The following is a 22,462-nucleotide window of genomic DNA, read 5'->3' as shown; positions in this document are numbered from 1 at the left end:
GAGATCTTGTCAGGACAAACTTTTAGACATGCTGGGCCCCATCACTAAGATATAGAAACTTGCTGAAGAACCCTATGCTTGATGGGGAGTGCCAACACGGCATTGGCGACGGAAAGAAGGAGATCCATACTGATGAAGTTCGACTCGAGGCTGGGAGAACTGGCTTCTTCTGAGCAAGCAGCAGCAGCAAAAGGCAAACTGTTTGGTGATTTATTCATAAAAGCCATGGCAGAATTCGCGAACACGTATGCATCCATGGACAAGGCGCAATCATCACTTAAGAAAATCTTCGGAAGGAAGTTTTTTGACAGGGCTGGAAGAGGAAAGGGCCGCTCGTCCAGTCGTTATCAATATAGCAGGTCCTACAACGACAGATACCACTGGAAGCAAGAGGACCGGAGGTCGAACCCTTTCTTCCCTTCCAGGGGAAGAGGGGTAGAGGCTGGAGAGGCAGCGGTAGACACCACCAGAATAACACAAGTGAGAGAAATAAAAGCGCAAGCGAAAGGGATGGAAACACCCATTCCTCCAGTAGGAGGAAGAGCGAGCTTGCATATAGGAAAATGGGAGTAGATATCCTCAGATGCATGGATGATGCAGACGGTTCGAGGTTTTCAGTTAGGATTATGGCAGGAAATGTCACAAGTAACATTACCAAAGCAGATAAGATTCAGCAAGCAAGACGAGGATCTGCTAGACAGAGAAGAAGAGTTACTCAAAATAAGGAGGCAATTGGCCCAGCTTCAGGAGGGCAGGGAGGTTTCATAAGCAACCTGTTTTTGGTAAAAGGCAAACACAAGATAAGACCAGTTATAAATCTCAAAGGTCTGAATTATTTTCCAATAGACAGACACTCCAAGATGGAAGGGATTCCTGTTAAGGGACATCCTACAGAGAGGGGATTGGTTAGCAAGGACGCCGATCTAACTATTCCGATTCATCAGAAACAGAGGAAACTACTGAAGATCCTTTGCAAAGGAGAGAAATTGGAATCATTCAAGCGTCTTCCGTTTGGTCTAGCATCAGCACCATGGTGCTTCACCAAACTATTGAAAACAGTGGCAAGTCACCTCAGGGAACAAGGCATCAGAATCATTGTTTACCTGAACGACATTTGTCTGATGTCCCAGGGCAGTGAGATTCTTGTAAAACAGACGCAGAAAACAACAGATTTACTACAACAGGTGGGATTTCTAATAAACTGGGACAAGTCTGAATTAGAACCAGCACAGGAGATGGAATTTCTGGGTTTTATATTGGAGACAGCTCAGGGCACTCTCAGACTGCCTTTGGGGAAGGTGAATTGCATAAAGAAGGAAATAAAGAGTATGATGGCAAGACAGGTGATATCTTTGAGGGAGATAGCAAGGCTGGTAGGTCGTCTGTCATCGTCGATACAAGCAATCGTTCCAGGACCTCTGCACTACAGAACGTTACAGAGGTTGAAGATCGACAACCTCAGGAAAGATCTATTTTATGAACAGAAAGTGCCTATATCCCAAGAGGCGAGAACAGAGCTAGACTGGTGGTACTGCCACATGGAGGCATGGAATGGCAGGGCGATATTTGGCTCATCCCCGGACCTGGTAATAGAATCAGATGCCAGTCGATGGGGATGTGCATGGGGAGCCAGATGTGGGACGAGGTCCAGGATGCTGACCGAGATAGACAAGGAGTTTTGGCACCTATGTCTCCAGAGGGGAGTCAGCATGAAGACGGAACACCTGCCGGGGGAACTCAACCAGGTGGCGGACTGGAATTCGAGATACATGAGAGACTCCAGCGATTGGCAGCTGGACAACTCAGTATTTCAGGAGATCATGCATTGGAGAGGTCCGTGCCCGACGGATTTGTTCCCTTTGAGGCTGAACAAGAAGATCTCCAGATTTTTCATCTGGAGACCGGATCCAGGAGCGACAGATGCATTTCTCCAGGTATGGGGACCAGCGAAGGAATACGCTTTCCCTCTGTTCGCCATGATTGCACGCACTTTGGCACAGTCAGGAGACAGTAACCATTGCTACACCCTGAGTGGGTGACCCCTTGTTTGGGTGGTCACAGAATTCTCATGAAACTGTTCTTCTGCACAAAAGGGTTTTATTTTGAAGTGCAGTGGTGTAGTAATACACTGGTATTTTTCAAAAAACATAGGACATTCACATTTGAGGACATACAAAGTGTAGTACCTAAGTACGAATGAGCAAGTAGTCAATATTTGAGACATCAACTTGTACAGTTTGTTCATTCTCTATAGGTTCCTTGGGAAGGAAGCTTAGAGAATTCAGTGGAATCATAAACAGGTGCGGGGCCCATAGAGTGTGGGCACAATCAAGAGTTGAACAACAACATATAATACATGTCAACACGACAGTGTTTCAGCCATTTTGCGTGGAGCTAGGGGAGCTCTAATGGTTAGGCCTTCATCAGGACAGGAGTGTCTTAACGAGTGGAGGGTCCTGTGTGGTCAAATCCGATCGAAATGGCCGAAACACTGTCATGTTGACATGTATTATATGTTGTTGTTCAACTCTTGATTGTGCAGAAGAACAGTTTCATGAGAATTCTGTGACCACCCACACAAGGGGTCACCCACTCAGGGTGTAGCAGTGGTACTCTTCAGCAGAGATTGACCTGACCTTGCTCATTCGTTTTTTGATATTATTGTACCAACCTGGGCAGAGCAAGGCAGTAACCAGGTACCCTTCAGAATACTAGGAGTCGGAAGCGACAGTAATTTTAGTAACACCAGATTGGAGGGGTCAAGCATGGTTCCCAGACCTGCTGGAAATGTCATACAATTTTCCAATCTATTGCCAAACAGAAGGGACATAGTCTTAGGTCCAACAGGAGAAACTCACCCATTGGTACAATCAGGAAACATGAACCTGATAGCATGGGCGATTTCAGGAAGGCCTGGGCCAGGCCAGGCCTTTACGGAGACGGCTCAAGAATTTATCAAAGAGTCATGGGCCTCTGGAACCAGGAAGGCCTACAGAGTGGCATGGCGAAGATTAAATAATTGGTGTATGGAGAGAGAATTTAATTCCATCCAAACTGATGTAATTCACGTAGTGAATTTTCTGGCAGCTCAAGCAGCCCAGGCTAAAGCATACAGAGCCATTAACACCTACAGATCTGCGATATCTGCAGGACACGAGTACATTGAAGGAAAACCAGTAGGTGAACATCCTTTAATATGCAGAGTATTGAAAGGTGTCAAGTGCACGAGACCACCTACACCTAGCTATTCGTGTCTTTGGGACGCAAGTGTGGTCTTGAGGATGTTTGAGGCCTGGCCGGACAATGAGAATCTTTCTAGGAAAAGCTCTAGGGGCTAAATCAACTACTTTGTTATGTTTAATTTCATGCAAGAGATGCAAGAGAGTGTCAGATGTGAAGGCGTTAGAGACGAACAGGAAATCTTTTTCGCCTACGGGTGTTATATTCTACATTGAAAAAAAGGACAAAAACAAGTATTAAGACAGTAGAATACATGGCATTTCCAGAAAAGCCCAGATTATGTCCAGTTAGATGTCTGAAAGCTTATGAGACTAGGGCAAATATGGTGCGACCCATTGGGGAATATCAGCTGTTGACAGCGAAAAGGAAGCCTTTTAAAAAGCAGTAGCTTTGGCCACCTTGGCTAGATGGGTGAGCTGGTGCATGGCAGAAGCAGGCATTGGCATAGGACAGTTTGGGGTTTTGAAAGTATTATATTTTGTGAATGGTAAAGTAATGTTTTGATATTATGCGATTGCCCACCCGTTCAGGAAGAGATATGTCATGGAATATACATTTTCTTGACAGGAGCAGAGCATAAGACAGCGACGCCGTGAAGAGGGATCAAAATAAAGAATAAGAAGTCGTCTACCGGTTGGGGCGCAAGTTATTAAGTTGTTCGTTCAGCTGCAGAAAGAGGAAGGACTGTGGATTAGGCAGTGTTTATAGGGAGAATGTGATTGGACTGGAGAGGTCACATGGGTTTTGTGGATTTATGAAAAACGAACTACGAATTCACTGCAGTTTTTGGGAATTGTAGTTTTTATGTTACATTACGTTACATTGTTTTTCATAGCTTTGTTTATACTTTGCTGCTTGAGAAGAAAAGAGAGGATCAGAGCATAATCATTCACCTCCGAGGCTTTAATAGAATCATGACTTTCTGTAACGAATGTGTGGAAAATCTGTATTCAGTTGAACGAGTGGGCGCAATGCTGAGCGTGCGCAGGCTCGGCGACCTCTAAAGCATTAGAGGAAAGGGCGTGTGGATGTCAGAAGAGAAAATGTGCTTGTCCAAAATGGCTGCACGCTAACTATGTCTGCATAGTGCAGAGGGGCTTCTTCGTCACAGTTCCTGATAAATACGTTATTATTGCTATTCTTCCATGCCGCAGTCATAAATAAAGCCATCAAAAAGTTAGAAATTACTACTTTTGATGAGTGGATGGTGCAACGCTAAGGAGTGCTTGCAGATCGGCTAGGGGAATTTTGAAGATATGGCCATGCAAGGAATCAGTGCATCCACCAGAAAGTTATCTCCCAAATCCTGGTCAACCTGCTGTTCCTTGGCCAGAGAGTGTGGAGGGAATATTGGAGAAATTATATTAAGACTGTTGAGCAAGAGAATCTCGCTGCGGAAAAGAGGAAGTTACTCCCGTTACATGCTCTTGGCAAATATAGATAATTTCCAGAGGTGGATGCTGGAGACCTGGATGCCCATGAATGCACAATTAGGCAACTGGATATTTATTATGCATTAGAGACTAATGTTGCAATTAACAGATTCAATTTTTACACAAGGGTGCAAAAGGAAGAAGAGACCGAAGAAGAGGTTGTGTCTTCTTTAAAGAAATTGCCACTTAGTGCAGGTTTGGAGCAGGTATTACAATAGAACTGATACGTGATCAGATAATTATTCATACCAAAGACTCTGCAATTCAAGAACAGTTGTGGATGGTAGGAGACCCGTCAAGGCAACAGACACTAGTGATTGCAAAAAGAATAGAACATACTCAGAGGTGCTCCAAGGAGATTAAAAGCAAAAAGAAAGAATTGCAACAGTCTGGGGGAGCCAAGGAAGAAGAACCAGGAGAAGAAACATGTGTCAGTGTGGTCAGAAAGAAAAAGGAGACACGGAATGAGAAGGGGGGGGGGGGATTCCAGTAGTGAAACACATTGAAGACACAAGGAACGCAAAGGTGCTGTTCCTATAGAAAAGAAGAAATGGGCGAAGAAAGGCACATACAGCCAGGCGAAGCAAGAGAGAGATTTTCAGGTGTGGAAGAACAGGACACTATGCTACATCCAGAAATTGTCCAGCCATTGGCAAGACATGTGCAGCATGCAAGGGCAAAGGTCACTTTGCAGTGGTTTGCAAGTATATATAGAAAGTGTTGGTAGCACAAGAAGAATCTGACTCTGAGGATGAGAGGGTCGTGGCAGTGTGCAGAGGCAATCATCAATGAATGAAGTGCCCTAGAGTTGTGAGATGGTTATTGAAAATTGGATGCTAAATGTAAAGTTGGCTAGCTGTTCAGCCTATATTATTATCACACGAAAAAAAGTGGCAAGTGCTAACGGCCAAAGGACTAACACAAATTGCACCATTCCAACATAGGAATCCCATGTGGTTTTGAAGGCTATAGGATACACATCGTTGGTTGGTTGGAGAGTAATGTACAGTTCAAGAATCGCACAGCTGAGTTGAAGATACACATGGCTAAGAAAGGAGTGAACGTGCTTGGCTGGAGGAATCAAGCCAAGCGTAAAATTCGACTGGATTCATGTGAAGCCAACCACATGCTTTATGTGAGTGGTGGAAAACGTGATGCGGAATAGGTTGATGAACGTAAATCTGAGGTGTTCCTGTCCAAGTCACGGTTACTGGGGGGTTATGCGGACAGAATCATACCCAAGCCGAATGCAGTTCCAGTGATTCACAAGATAGTCAGACCCATTCCATTTGCATTGATAGACAAGGTGGAGTCAGAGTTGGACAGATTGGAAAAAGAGGTGTCATTGAGAAGATTGAATCTTCGCAATGGGCACGTCCCGTTGTAGTAGCAGTGAAGAAAAATGGCAAACTCTGAATCTGTGTAGATTTAAGAGATCTGAACAGGAACAACCAGGTGGACAATCATCCAATGCCGATTATATCTGAGATGTTGAACTCTTATCGACGGAGTAAACATTTTTACAACGTTGGATTTGTCTAAAGCAGATCATCAGATAAACTTGACAACGGATTGCAGAAACTTGACAGCGTCCACCACACCCTTCGGTATGTATCGATATTCAATAATGCCTTTTGGGTTAGTATCAGCGGCCAATGTGTTCTAAAGGCCATGACACAGGTGCTTAAAGGACTAAAAGGAACACTAGTGTACCAAGACGATATAATTGTGTATGGAAAGGGAGAGAAAGAATAGGATGAAAGATTGCAAATGGTTTTGCAAAGATCGTCTGACAAAGGTTTGAAAGTGGAAAGAAGCAAGTTCAAGGAACATGAAGTGGAGTACTTGGGGCATATCTTAAGTGGAAAAGGGTACAGACCCAAGGTGCTTGCAGCGGAAGCTATAAGAAGCACACCAGCCTCCACTATTAAGGAAGAAGCAAGATCATTTTTGGGACTGAGTACTAAGTTTGTGCAAGAGTTTGCAAGTATTACGGAAACAATCAGGAGGTTGCTTAAGAAAGACAGTGGATTTGTGCAGGGCGAGGAATGTGTGTATGCATTCAATGTCATAAAAGGAAATATTTCTGAAGCTGTAGAGCTGGGTGGATTTATTGTTAGAAGAGAGAGACCAAACTTACTGTGGACGCCAATTGAGTTAGATTGGGGGCAGTGTAGGATCATGAAAGGGTGATTTTGTTACGAGTCAGTGGCAGTGCCCGATGTAGAGTAGATATTTGGTCATACAGAGATAGTTGTTGGCTTGTGTTTGGGGCTTACGTTATTTCCGCAAATATATTTGGGGAATTAGGTTGACGTGTGCACAGACCATAAACCTTGGTAGAGTTGTTGCCAGTCAAGGGTTTTTTTTAAGGCTACACCAAGGTTGAATGTGAGATTACAGGATTCAGGTATGTTACTGGAGTGAGGAACAATGCTGCAGATTTTCTTTCATGAATACCAGCGTGTTAGGTTATTTCTAGAGGCAAATGGATGGAGGAATTCACGGAAGACCACGTGCTTGAGAAATTTGCTAAATTCACAACTGGTGGGTGGTCAGCCAAAGGAGTACTGGAAGAGTGTCTTACCATACTGGGAGGTCGGGAAGAGTATTCCTTGGAAGGTGGAGTGTTGGTCAGGGGTGATTAAGTGGATTCCACCAGAGAGTTTAAGAGCTGAGAGAAAGGTCGTCAGGGCCATCCAGGCTCAACAGGGACAAAGCGCAATCTAATGGGCAAGTACTGGTGGCCAGGAATGGATTTGATGGTGGAGAGGTTTGTGAGGAATTGCTAGTCATGCCAGAATTCGGACAAAAGCTGTAAAATTGAGAGTAATGGGTGCATTGTACCTAGGCCCGAAGAGGCGTTGGAGCAGTTAGGCATAGACATTGTCGGCCCATACAGTAGACTCAGGCGAGAGATTTCTTATAGTGAAACACTTATATGGCATTTATAACTTGCCTATACACATCATAGCCATGTGGACCATTGTTCTGGATGGGTTAAAGCCAAATGGGTTTGTGGTGTCAGTACATGCGATGTGGTTACATTTTTGGAAAGTGTGTTTAGGAGAGAAGACTATGACAAGAGGATAGTGAGTGATAATGGTGTGCAGTTTAGAAGTGAGGAAATTATGAAGTATGCCCTAAGTGTAGGAATTGAGTTGATGTTTTCGGCATTTTGTAAGAGTAACGGGGGGAGGCTGTGGAACAAGCCATCAGGAACAATTGGCATGTGAGGTCTGCGATTGAGGGAAAACTGGAGCGCAAGAACGCCTGTGCTTCAGGATTCAAGGAAGTCGCCGTTTGTGATCATGCGGGGTAGAGTGCCTAATACGGTGCTAAACCCTGCATGGGTTAACGTGTCGATGAAGATTGACAAGTATGATGTTGGTGAGAAAAAGCCAAGTATGGTTAGTGTGGCTAGGGTGCAGTTCAAGTCTGGAAAGCTTGTGAGGATTAAGAAGGGTGTACCTTCTGGCAAAGAAGGTTCCAGGTTTTCTGAACCGGGTTTGAATAAAGGAGGCGTTTACCAGTTTGATCAGAGTTGAGGAGGTTACTGTGTAGAACACGGACAGACTGAGTAGATGGAATGGGTGTGGTGCAGGCGTGGGTGACGTTGGTTGTGGTAGGAGAAGGTGTGTGTGATATTTGGGTGGTTGAAGACCTGGCAGTAGAAGACAATACCGAAAGGTGTGCACCAGTAGAGACAATGATGTCAGGGTGCAAGATGGAAGCAATGAATGTGAATCAGGCATGAGGAGTAGATTACAGAGACCGCTGTTTTTGGTCTAAAGACTATGTGATGAGTTGAGAGGTCCAAGTAATGTTGGAGTACATTTCTCTTGTGCAGTGCTAATGGATTATCTATAGTTTGTCTTTGACCATTCTATGGGTGTGTGCAGTTTTCCATACCTTTCTTTGCAGTTATTTGTCATGTTTCTGGCTTGTTTTCTTTGTCTGTTAAGGTTAGGGGCTGTTCTTTTGGGTTTGTGCGAAGGGGGATGTGGTGTATCTTCAGTAGGGCTCGGTAGACTCGCGAGGCATGGAATGTAGGATGACAGGGTGACTGTTGAAGAGAAGAGGGAGAGGAAGATGGTCGAGGTGCCGGGCCGCTTGTGTATTTGAATAAACCTGTAGTTTCCCCAACTCATCACATCTAGAGTCTTTGGGGAAACGCATCACTGTCAAACTTGAAACACATCAACTAATCAATGCGTTGTACAACATATTGGTAAAATGTTTGTGTGTTCTAACTGCCCACCTCCAGAACGACAACAGGAATGTGGCATAATTTTAAAATTGGTTAACCTGTTGAAATGCTGTTCTTGAATCATTATGCCATTAACAAACATAGCAGTGTCTCTACATGTGCATATGTTGTTAGATGCCGTGAACAATTTAACAGAAAGCAAACAGCCTAAAACTATGTTGAAACTCATTGTACTGATGCACTAAATCGCTCTGCACACTTCAGATGGCAACCAGTTAAACCGTTTACTGAGATACTAAACCTTTAGGAAAATATTTGACACTGAATGTTTTATATCAGATGGAATCATCAAAAACACGTTTACATCAACAGGTCAATTTAAAGTTTCATTGGAATATGAAGACGTTTCAGAGAGTCGTGGAAGTTATTCTCTTCTGTACTTGGTATTCTGGCAGTAATCTTGGAAGTGTGTGTAGTGAGCAGAGCAACGCATATCATAGGAACTATACATAGTTGGCATTATAGCTCTGAGTCAAGTGCTCGTCTACGAGCTCTGCCTTAAACCTGCAGGCAGTGACAGTGCAAAGGCCTTTCATCCTTTTCAAATTAAAGGGTCCTAGAGCCTCAAGGCCCCCCCCCCCCAGCAGCTGCCCCATATTGCCAGTCAGCAGTCTTGTAACACAGCAATATATTCCTTTATCTATTTTTGTTTTGGAGATTTAAATTTGCGTTTTGCTGCGCTCGGTTTACAAGCTGTGTTTCCTGGAGCTCTTCCGGCTGTCACTTCCCATGGGATATGCAGAAGCGTTATCACCTCCAACACGGGTCCCCCCACATCAGTCACTTGCTGACAAAGAAGGGATTATAGCTCTTCAGTGTGTATTTAGTGTTTAAGATATCTGATGGCTGGCCGTCTCGTGATAATCAGTGGCTATTAACCTTATATTTGTTGCCATTGTAATGAATGCACCCTAGGGGTGCCTCAGCTGTTTTCGCTCTAAGCAAGGGACCACCACACATCTTCAGCTGGACCTGCTTGCAGGACACAGGTTAAATTCTCGGCAGGGCCAACTCAGTTCTTCCTCCTTCTCAGAGCGATAAATTGAGCATCCAGTGCCAATTGCATACAAAAGTTGTTTCCAATCAGGACCCTGAAATGGCGACTGCCAGTGTTACATGGTCACATGGAACTCATAAGCACACGCTTTAGCATCAGGTGACCAGGCACTCCTACCCCTCTGACTGTTGCACAACCACTAGGAGTAACCTTGTGAACCAGTCTGCAGAGCCTTGGCAATTAGGTTCAATCCCTCTCACCACTGCTGCCCAGCTTCTCGCAGTTTTCACTGTGCTTCTGGAAATATTCAATCAGCTTGAATTTCTTGCAGCAGGTGCTGCACTCGTACACAGGTCGGTCCATATGTACCAGCATGTGCTCACCCAGATGGTGCTTCATTTTGAATTTTTTGTTGCATAGAGAGCAGGAGAAGGGGCGCATACTAATGCGCAGCATGACATGGCGATCCCGTCTCCCTTTCTCTGGGAACCGCTTCCCGCACAGGCAGCCAAACACTTTCTTCCCAAAGCGTGAGGTATGTTCCACAGGCCCATGTGGTAAATGCCCCAAAGGCCTGTGAACGGTGGAACTGCTGTCATCTGCCTCTTCTGCACTGGTGGGGTTGGTGAGGACTGTTGGTGCGCAAGAAGGAATAAAGAGTACTTCCTCAGGTTCTACCAAGAAGTCAATGCCGGCCACAGTTTGAATCTCTCCAATGAACTGATCCATAGGGGCACCCAGCATAAGCGGCCCTTCCTTATCTGCGATGCTCTCCACATGATCTGCCACCAGGTCCTCCTGCTTAATGCATGGCTTGGGGAGGTTCTGGGACAATGTCACACCAGTGAAGGTGCAAGCTTCGGGCTGGGACACTCCTTCATGCTCGCACACAGCCTTGACAGAGAAGCAATTTTCGACTGTGTGCTGGTAATTCTCTGTCGTGGCCTCTACCTCTTCTCTGACAGACACTCCTGAGCGTGAGTGATCAGACGCCCAAGAATCCCCCACATCCTTGCTGCTGAAGAAATGACTGCTACTGGGGGACTGTGTGTCGCTGGAGCGGCTGGACTGCGCCTTGGCTATGTGGAACCCTTTCCTTATGAACTCATTGCACTTGTCCACTACGTGCCACATCTGCAGGAAGCTGGCCACAGTCAAATAGCTGCTGATGTCTTCCATGGAGAGGAAGAGGCGACCTGTGTAGGCCGACACAAGCACCCTCTCAAAGACAACAGGGTTCAAGAGGTCAGGGAGCAGCAGGGTACTGGAGTCCTTCAAAAGCAGCTGGTCGTGGAAGTAGCGGGAAGAGGCAGCCAGCACGGCCTTGTGTGCTTGAAAGGTGCACTGCTGCACGTGGACAGTAATATCGCAGAACTTGCCTTCCAGGCGGTGCTTATTCAGGTGCTCCAGGAGCAGGGTGCCGTAGTGTGGAAAGTCCAGGACCTGCAGGTCAGCATCTTCTCCATCCATCTCGGCCACAGAAGGCAAAGCTGAAAGAAGAGGTCAAGGCAGCTCATTACTAAAAGGCAGGCTCCCCACCAGCACCCAATCAGATTCCACCAACCACTCAAGGCAATTCTCAGGCGATGCCCCTTTCCCTTCTAATGGAGGGCTTGAAAGCTACAATCACAGAAGGTAAGAACTTTTTAAAGAGAGGAAACAAAGTAAGACAGCGTGAGCTCTACTGAGAATTACAAACGGCTTTAAGCTTCAATAAAAGAAGACCATGGAGATTATATAGGCAAGAAGCCAGCCTACACACTTAGCGCTATAAAATGGGACAGTATATTTAGGTGTTAAAGCACCAACTAGAAAACACAGGTGCCCTTGCAAGTTACTGACTACCTATCAAAGCAACTCCAAAATAAAACATTTTCCATTCAAGAGATCCTACTATCAAGATAAAGCTCCCTCCCCCCAAGCACAGTGTCCTTCAAAACACACACTTGTCAATTACAAAAATGCTAATCCCACACAATGTGTCATCTTTGACTTCCTTTCCCACACCAAGAAAACAAAGCATCATCAGGGTTAAAAATGGCTCGTAGCTATTTATCTCCGGCTTGTAGCCTTGAGGAGCCTGGTTAATCGGATACCAACAGCTACCAAGAGATAGGGTTGGCTCTCCTTGCCAATTGGTAGCATAGGGACATACCAATGTGACAGTAACACAGAGCAACACTGATGTTTGGGATCGTGTCTATGTGAACATAGGGAACGTCTTGAAGACATTTTGAGCATAAAGGGCCACATATAATGGACAAAAGATTCTAGTTTGCCTGCCACGTGGAAGTTAGATTTGCAACTTGCTATGTACTAGCTCCTTCGTTCCCAGGGGTAGTTCCTGTGCACCGGGTCATGATCAATATCATAGAACGTTTAGCGACTGCTTCACGAATCCTTCTTTCGATTTCTGGCCCTGTTTAATAGGTTCTCTCTCAAGCCCTGGTCGTTTACTGCACCAAAACACCCAACCTATCAAAACAGATTAAAACCAACTCTCTATCGAAACAAAAAGTGCACCTCAAAGTTCACACCATGATCACTTCCCTAGCACACACATTCACTATAAAAAAAACATCTATCAAAAGCCCGGGCTCAGAATTAAGATTGGAGAAGCTGGAGCTAAAAGTAGCTCCTGGGTGTCCATCACTAAATCATGCCCAGGAGCTACCACTGGGGAACAAGGAGCTAGACCACAGTGCTCAGCAAATCCAACTTCCACATATGATGGAAACATCATTTTGTATGACCCCTTTATTTATAGATTGTCCCAAATGCACAGTTACATTCGTGTAGGTGTGTTTGTTCGGCATCAGTTGTTACATTCGCGTAGGTGTGTTTTTAAAAATAAATGTTAAACTCTTTATTTCGCATTTTCAACAAGGTACAATAAATAACAGAATTAACATCCCAGGTCATTGAATTGCAAAATACATACCAGCGGAAAACAAATTGAAACAAAGATCCAAACCATAACCCCGTAATCCACCATATGAAACTTAAAGACTAACCTAAATCAAAGTCAGATGTACCAAACAAATGACGACAAACAAACAGGACCACACAAAAACAACCACATAGACAACACAAACCCCCTCCCCATATGTACAAATATTACTTGAAAAAACAAAAAGACCAATGCACTACACTCCTGAACCAAATCTAGCATCATCCATAAATGTCACTAAAGCTCCCCCACATATCCTCATAAAGGGTTCCCCTGCTTTGTTTGCAATACATTGTTTTCTCAAATCTGGATAAAATTCTAACATCTGAAATCCATTCCTCCATCCTCGGCTTCTTCCGTGTCTTCCAAACCCTCAACACCTGTGTAGCCGCCACCAACAAAACTTTGATTACTCCACATGATATCACCCAACTCGCATCCCGTCCACCACTATACAACAATAAGATGACCGCTAAAGGATTGCATGGATAAACAATGTCCCAACTTTGATCGACCCTATCAATAACTTCCCTCCAAAAACGCTCCACTCTTTCACAATACCATAACATATGTATCAAAGTAGCTTGTTCTTTCCCACAACCCCAACACCGATCATCATCAACCAATCCCAATTTACACATACGTACTGGGGTCCAATATATCCTAATTGCATAACCCACTTTGGCAGTCGTCGGTACCCTCCAAATCTTTTCCCATTTCCTTGGCGTAAGTTCCCTGCCCAACTCCTCAGTCCAAGACAACCTCAGCTTGTCCCACAAGTCTAACCATTGTCTATCAGGTTGCATAGACTGCATAAAAGTAGACACTTTTTGGTGTCCAATTTCCAAACATTTAAAATTCTCCGGTTTCTTCAAAAATGTAGCGTCCAACATGTCTCTTCGCTCCGATACTAGAGTCACCAAAATATCATACCTTCTTAATTCCCTGTTCCTTAACCCAAATTTATCAACCAAACTTGCAAAAGGTACTACCCCTGCAGCACTCCATGCATCACCAATAGTCAAAACACCCCTCTGAACCCAACTTTTCCAATTTAGAACCTTATTATTAAACTGCAGACCAGGATTATGCCAAAGGGAAGCCCCTTCATAAAGATGTAAACCTTGTCCAGTTCCCAGTATCCATGACGACAAAGCCTCTTTAGCAGCTAAGACCGACTTTAAACACTGCACTTTCTTAGGCAACTTTCCAAAAGAAAAACAAACATTTAATATCATAAGGCAAGAACCGCTGTGTCTCAATTTGTACCCACCACGGCACCTTGTTCAGACCTTCACCAGTGTAATCAGACACTTTCTTTAATAAAAAACCACTACCATAATTTTTTTTAACACCGGGTACCCAAAACTCCCATCTTTAACCTTCCGGACCATAATAAATCGTGGAATCTTGGCCCTCTTCCCAAACCCCCACAAAAAATCCTGAAATAGCCTGTCTATACGTGCAAACGCTCCCTTTGTAAAATGCACAGGAAGAGATTGAACAACATACAGAACCTTCGGCAGCAAAATCATTTTAATAGCATTAATTTTACCCCAAAGAGTTAGATTAATACGTCCCCATCTCATAATATCCCGTCTAAGAACCTCAATGATTTTATCTACATTATAACTTACTAGCTTTCTAAAATCTTGAGTAATATAGACATATTTTGCACTAAAATATTCCCATTTAAAATGCCAGCCCAACAGATTCTCACAGCCATGGGAAGACTTCACCGGAAATACCACAGTTTTATTCCAATTGATCCGATACCCAGAAAGCTTAGCCACTTCCTCAAAGACCTCCTTCAACACATGACCCCCTACAACAGGATTATCCAAAATAACCACATCATCCGCATAAGCTAGAGCTTTAATTTCCATATCACCAACAGCAAACCCTCTGATACACCTCAACTGGCGTATATATGCTAACAAAGGCTCCAATACCAAATTAAATAAAAGTGGCAACAAAGGGCAACCCTGGCGTGTGCCTCTAAACAACGGAAATGATATAGAAAACCCCTCATTCACCCACACCCTTGCCAATATGCCCTCCTGAAGTGCCCGAATAGCTTTAAGAAAGAAAGGACCAAAACCTAATTTCGACAGTGTGTAATTCAGGAAGCCCCAATTCATCCTATCAAAGGCCTTCTCTGCGTCTAAAAAAAAAAAAAAAATCAGCAAAATGTCCTTTACCTCCGCATCTGGCAAGCTCAAAATGTCCAACAGTGTTTGAATATTGTCATATCCATACCTTCAAAGGAAGAGAATATTATGCTTAGGATTTTGGATGTTAAGGAATTACTGAAAAATGAGGTGAACTCAAAAGTTGAGAGGGGTTTGTGTTACATGAAGCAAAAATACTGGGAGCAAGGGGATAAGGCAGGGAAGTTGTTAGCAAATGGATTGAAGAGTTATTCGTAGAGGGTGTATGTTCAAATAATTGTTGATACATCTGGATTTATGGAGATTAAGAAAGAAAATTGGTGAATGTTTTTGTTCATTTTATGCTACATTGTATACGGAAGATGTTACTCCGCAAATGGTTGATTTTGATAGGTTTTTGGGGAGAATTGTCCTTCCTGTACTTTCTGAAGAAGGCAGATGTTATATGGAAGCCCCGATTACCATTCTAGGAGGTTTTTTTCGGTAATTTAGGGAATGAATAAAGGCAAATCTCCAGGGATGGATGGTTTGACAGTGGAATTTTATCAGAAATATGGGGGAAGTGTTGTCACCAGTTTTATGTGAATTGTATAATTGTTTTTTGAAGGAAGGGAGGTTGTGCGAGTCAATGAAGGAGGCAATCTTTACGGTGATCCCGAAGCCTGGGAAGGATGCAACTAGGTGCAGTAATTATCGACCTATCTACTTGCTCAATGTTGACTTAAAGATTTTTACCAAAATACTAACGGTGAGGCTCAAAAAATATATGGGTGAGCTAGTGGAGCGATCGCGTAGGTGTGTTTGATCAGCATCAGTTGCCCTGGGGAGCCAAACATGGCCCCTGGTAGTGGTTGCTGTCTGCTGACCAGGCTCTTCTAGGTTACAAGCAGGAGCTAGATAGCTCGCAGCTCCCCTCAATTTCAAACCCTGACTTTAAGGTTCATAACCCTACCAAGCCCACCTCTCCCATCAAAACACAACCAAAAACCCAATGCCTCCATCAGAGCCAAATGAAAATACAACAATCAAAACGCACACTTAAAAAGGGGAAATTCATTCAAAAATGTTAGTTCAAAAATATAGCAGATAAATAAAAAAGTAAGTCAACATATTTTATTTAAAAGTTCCTATGAAAAATGATCTGCAAAATGTGCCTCCAAGTGCTCCCTTTCAATGACTTGGAGGCATAATTTTGCATACAGAAACTGTTTTATTCTCTGCCCTCGCCCTCTACTGGGAGCTTAATCTTGTTGCTGCCAGAGAGCAGAGAATTAACACTTTCACAGGTCAGACAGGCCTACGAATAGCAAGCCTAATATAGCAAACACTTCAAATCTGGAAAGTGTTCGTTTTCTGAATTAGGGTGGCATTCATAGGATTGACTGCCTTGTGAACGGGGCAACACGTCCCGTTTATTTAACTGGGCATGTTTGCCACACTCTTTCAAAAGGACTCCTGTGGCACCTTAGCCCCTTCAACCATGCAGCCCGAGTTCAAATCCCTACCTTTATTTTTTGGGATGCTTCAAAATTATTCAACAAAAAAAAAAACAATATCTTAAGCACCAGGAAAAAAAAGGCAGGAACACTAATACATGCCGTGTGACTGGGAGCCGAAGCAGCGTAACTGGAGGTAATGAATTATCATAACATGAGGAATACGTGGGAGGAACATCCAATCGAAAGAACGTTACAGTTGGTAAGTAACTTGTTCTTCTGTGGCCCATCACAAAACACTGCCCATATCAAATCAAGACAGGGCTCCAAGTTTCCCATAGCCATATGGGAGAAAGCCCTTCAGTCCCGTTTTTTAACCTTTGGGATCTGGAACTTATGCCTTTTCTCTCCCATGAAAAAGCAGGGAAGCTTAAGTGCCCGAATTCAAAGCACTCATCAGATATCTGCTTACATCGGGTAATACCCATTAGTACAGCGCCTACCACATACGTGCTTCATTCCACTTAGATGATACAAGCTTTGGATTTTAGGAAGTGTAGTTCTTGTTCCCATGTTAAACCCAGGACTACAAGTCCCAGAATTCAAATTTAATTCCAAGCCAGAACTAGCTCTCTCCAATGGAATGCGCATGTTGGTGGTATATACGTTAGCAGTGGGAGAATTCAGCATTATACGTGATATTGTAAAAAAAGAAAAATAAAAACGTTTCAAAACACCCATCTCTCCCATAGGAAAAAACACAGCCTAAAATATAAAAACACTTTCAACGCCCACTTTTCCAGCGAATAGCAAAGGGAACAGGTACCCATCAAGACAACCCTCTCCCCGATCAAATAGACACCCCCTTCCACAACACCAAATACACACACCACCTACACACCCCCTTTCAAAACACCAAATACAAATACACACCCTTAATACACACCCCCTTTCAAAACACCAAATACACACCCCCTTAATACACCCCCTTTCACAACACCAAATACACACCCGCTTTCAAATCACCAAATACAAACACACCTCCTTTCAAAACACCAAATACAAATACACACCTCCTTTCAAAACACCAAATACAAATACACACCCCCTTAATACACACCCCCTTTCAAAACACCAAATACACACCCCCTTTAAAACACCAAATACACACCCCCTTTCAAAACACCAAATACACACCTCCTTTCAAAACACCAAATACAAATACACACCTCCTTTCAAAACACCAAATACAAATACACACCTCCTTTCAAAACACCAAATACAAATACACACCTCCTTTCAAAACACCAAATACAAATACACACCCCCTTAATACACACCCCCTTTCAAAACACCAGATACACACCCCCTTTAAAACACCAAATACACACCCCCTTTCAAAACACCAAATACACACCCCCTTTCAAAACACCAAATACACACCCCCTTTCAAAACACCAAATACAAATACACACCCCCTTTCAAAACACCAAATAGAAACACACCCCCTTAATACACACCCCCTTTCACAACGCACACGGGGAGGGGGGCAGAGTATTAGCCAGGCGAGCGGCTGGAGTATCTAGATTTACGCAAACATGGTTTACAGCCATTCAAGGGTATCCCTCGGATGCGTTGGCTTGGGTGCACACAGACGAACAACGTACACGCTCCCCATCAACCACTCCCTATGAACGCGAGCCCAGAACCAGAGCCCTCCCCTTCTGAATGCAGGCGCAGCAGCACAACGCCCCCCTTTCCCAAACATGCACTCCTGTGCACCCTACACCTCGCAGCACCCCCGCCTCCAAAACCAAACTACTCCCGCCCAACAAACAGCAGCGCTCGCGCCCCAATTTACCTCGGGTGGGTGTAGGTTGACCCCCAAAGACAAGACCCCTGCAGGCGATACACCCCGGCTCCTTCCCACCAACCCGCCCTTCACCTCTAGACATAAAAGAAGGACAATCCACCTCGACCATCGCGGCCATTTTAGTTTGGGCTGAGAGCGACATCTACCGGCATTCAGACATATGGCGCTTCAGCAACCAGGAGTGTGGCAACAAAAGAAGGACTAGACAGGTTCTAGCAAGAAGAGACCAAAAGAAACCAGGAGGACTTTCTCTATGTTCAAAAATATTTCTTATGAATTTTTATGAAACAATTAACAAATAACAAGAGGAACGAACCTCTAATTTCAGGAAGCCTTCTACTCCACCTCCCGCTGTGGTTGATATGATATAACACACCTTACACAAGTGTTTCTATAGGTGCGACAAGACAATGCGAAGACAAAGGGGAACAAAACAAACAATATAACTACTAGGCCTTGTGGCATTCAAATCGTGCAAGGGGAAGGGAGAGGAAAAGTGCAAGGGGGAGGGAAGGAGAGAGTGCAATAAGCAAAGCTCAAGTAAGCACTGCCAGGGTGGCCGGCTCCAGGTAAGTCATAGCTCTCAATTCACACGCTTTTGGCGGGTGTCACCCCCATTGTAAACAGCTAACTCACCCGCCAAGCCTCCTGCATGCCCATTCGTTTCAATGGGCCTCTCACCCGCCAAAAATAAAATCGGGTGTTTTCACCCACCTTTGCGACCCAAATGGTTGAAAGCTATGGGTAAGTGCAAGGAGGCAGGGGACTGTAGGGTTGCAGATACAGTCCCTAGAGTGCGGTAGGCCCATAGGCAGTGCATGGGGCTACTGGTCATTGAGCATCCTGGTCCCTGTTACATGTCAGCCCTTCTGGGGGACATGGCACGTCCCAGGGTTGGTGTCATGGTCACATGGGGTAACCAAGTAAATAAAAAGGACGAGCCGTTTCCAGCTCGTCAGTCGATCCAGAACTGACTCCGGTGTCGTTTCTTTTCCGCACCATGCTGGTGCAACACCACGTGCTGAAGGCACGAGGAAGGGGCTTTGCACGAGGACGGTGCCCCTGCTGGGCAACAACATCCCCCTTGAATGACCAAGCCATGTGATCCTGGCTGAATGTGCAACCCCGACCTGGGTGCCCCCAGAGCTGGGGCTGCTGTGAGCTGGGTGCCCCTAGCCCACGTGGTGAGATCCGGTGATCCGGAGAAAGCAGGGTGATCCCTGCTAAGTGTTTGCTGCGTGAACGCAGCACTGGTATCCTGGTCAGGTGACCCGGCATCAGGGGAGGCCTGCTCCGGTGATCCGGGGGTAGCCCCCTAACAATGGCGACGAGGAGCCTCTGAGGTGGAGGCGAAAAAAGCCACATGGGTTGAAGTGGCGCCGGCCGCTCCGGGTGGCCCAGGGCCATGTTGCGCCTGAGGCGGAGGGTGGCCACATGGCAGAACTGCAGCAGTTGCGGCATCAGCCGCGCAGAGGTGCGGCCACCAGACAAAGGAAGTGGACGGAGTCGGGAGAGGCCCGAGTCCGCAGCAGTGATGGCACACATGGCTGCAACTAGTCCTCCATGCACGGCCATCGGAGGTCCCCGGTGGGGGTTCGCCGAGGTGGCGGGCCCACATTTACCCAGGCCTGCGGCGGTGAGGAAGCAGAATAATAAAAGTTTTAATCTGGGCTGTACGCGACCCGGAAATGGGACGTGGCCTATACCATCGAGCCGCGGGCAGTGATACTTTCCAGGGCTTCTGCTCGCAGCGGAGTGAATAGGGGACAACAGGTGTTTTCCTTGGCCTGCAACGGGTGTAACAGGCTGCACCCACATGAGTATGAAGGAAAGGGGCGGGGCCCCATTGTGATATGAGCCGGCCCCGGGAAAAGGGGAAAAAGTGTACATTCGCTCCTGGGGGTGAAATCAAGGAGCAGTGCATGGCAGTAAGGACCTGGAGGTCAGTTCACTCTGTAACTCTGGGGTCCGTTACACTGCTGGGTGGCCCTGGAGGGTGGCGGCGGTGGGTGCAATAAAGAGCAGCGGCGGTGGTCTTGGCTGCGAGAAAAGGGAGTGTGGCCGCAGTTCAGCGAGGCGTTCGCCATGCAGCCTGCCAGAAGCCCCAAACATCGATCCGGGGCTGGGCAGGGGGAAAGGAAGAACATATCCCCACGTACATGCTCCGTAGTACAGGCTCCATGTCGGAGCATGGTGAAGAGGACAGTGCTCAAGGTTGCGCCGCCGGCTGCAGCCCCAAAAGGAGGGGGAGTGGCCTTATCACCGGACCTGCCAAGAAAAGACTAGCATTTACAAGAAAGTGGACAGTGAAGCTGGCCTGCCCGAAAGGAGGAGGCAGCGACACTGGCCATCCTCGCCAGCCCACCGGCATCCATCCGGGGAGGCTGGGGTGTTCCAGCACCAGGACAATGAAGGTCGCCACTGGAAGCCAGAGTTCCCTATCTCTCTACAACAGCAAGGGAGTGGCACATTATTGCAAGGGGAGGCCCTGCCAGCCCATCAGAAGAGATCGGCACAAAGAGGACTCCACACTCGGAGAGGGCTGCATTGCTCGCCCAGCAACCAGGAGCGGCTCCCCAACAAGCACTCGTGCTTCCTTAGCGAAGGACCAGCTAGCGGGGCAACATCAGGGTCCCCTCAGCGGCGAGAGCAGACTCCAGCCAGGAGCAACATCAGGCCCATGCCTGTGCACCAAACAGGCGGCCACCACCTCCGAGCGGCCCTGAGAGTTGAGCTGGCCTGTCATCGGAACACTGGCGCCCTCCGACAGTGTGTGCCCCACCAGCGAAGGACTAGGCCGATGTGGCCCCTGGTGCCCCCAGGTGCGGCTCCCGGTTACTGCTAGGAGCAAGTTCAAGACCCTCTGCATCATCCACAAGGCTTTCTGGGGCATGGGACCCTGCTACATCAAACTCTCTCTCCCTAAATACCTCCCTGCGAGTGCCCTTCGGTCTTCTGGCTCCAACTCTCTGCAGATCAGATGCTTTTCTAATCAGAGAGTGTGGGTATATCTCTCTCATCTGCAGGTGCCTCCCTCTGGAATGGTCTCCCTGCCACTCTCAGGCTTGAGCCGGATCTCCTTGGACCATCCTTGTCTCCTCTCCTTTCCCTCTCCACCTACCTGGTTCCCTCTGAGTTCTACAGTGCACCAGGCCCCCTATCAGTCCACCCCCTTCCTCGCCCCCTTAGCATGTGGACTCTCACCCCCTACATCCGATGCAGTCCCTTGCACTTGCCCACCTGGCCTCCCCTTAGCACCAGCCTAGCCCCTATGGCCCTCTTCCCCTTCCTCCTCTCTTCCCTTTCACTTGCACTCTCTCCTCTTTGCCTCTTTGCCCTGCACTTCCCTTCCCACCCTAGCACTTCACATGTTGCGCAGACTGGTACTCCCCACCGCTCACCCTTGCACTCCTGTTACTGCACTTGCATGATCTGAATTTAACAAAGCCTAACAGAAGACCGTTATTGTTATCTTCTCTGTTGCGCCCCCACGTCCTTTTTTTGTCTTGTGGTGCCTTGAAACGCCATTTGTTGTGTAGGCGCCCCACACATAAACAATAAATAAATAAATAAATAAACATTGTTTAGAACTGTAGGGGACCTGTGTATGGGACCTTACAGCATCCATCCAGATACTTAGCAGAGAAACTTGGGCCCATCAAAGACTCCCCACCGCAAGAACGGAAGACTCAGCCATGGGGCAAAATATACTGTCTTTGTTATCCAAAACAGACAGGGATCACACAGGACAAATAGTTCTCCAGCATTCTCAGCTTCTGAGCCCATGTCACACAGTTGTATGCATGTATGAAGTCACAAAATCGGGTCCACCCCAAAAACCTTCGGGGTGTCCCCATTGGTCAGTTTGGGCTAACTACATATACATAAAAACATTGGTTCCCCATACCAGGTGGTTCCACCTGAGACTACCCCTAACTGTTACCAACTACACTGTTTTAGGGTCACAAGAAGACCATTGGACAGTACAAAATGTTATACAATCTTCCAAATGGTGCTTCTGGATTGGCATGAGCCGGTCCTCCCAGGCCTGTGCCCCTGCCTAGTGACAGAGCTGAGTGTACCTTTTCAAGG

General features: G+C 46.1%; 1 protein-coding gene across 1 annotated transcript; it reads right to left on the bottom strand.

Moving 5' to 3' along the window:
* Positions 1 to 9,195: 9,195 nt before the first annotated feature.
* On the bottom strand, positions 9,196 to 18,471 carry LOC138522007 (zinc finger and BTB domain-containing protein 43-like). The gene is made up of 2 exons (XM_069635196.1): positions 18,359 to 18,471; positions 9,196 to 11,430 (listed from the first exon to the last, which is right to left on the bottom strand). The coding sequence occupies exons 1-2, from the start codon at positions 18,450 to 18,452 to the stop codon at positions 10,187 to 10,189; spliced, it is 1,338 nt and encodes a 445-aa protein (XP_069491297.1). The 5' UTR covers positions 18,453 to 18,471; the 3' UTR covers positions 9,196 to 10,186.
* Positions 18,472 to 22,462: the final 3,991 nt, after the last annotated feature.

Source organism: Ambystoma mexicanum, chromosome 13 (genome assembly GCF_040938575.1).
Source record: "Ambystoma mexicanum isolate Mex_15411 chromosome 13, UKY_AmexF1_1, whole genome shotgun sequence".
Lineage (NCBI taxonomy): Eukaryota > Metazoa > Chordata > Amphibia > Caudata > Ambystomatidae > Ambystoma > Ambystoma mexicanum.
Note: the sequence above shows the minus strand (reverse complement) of the source record. Positions and strands in the feature narration are given on the sequence as shown.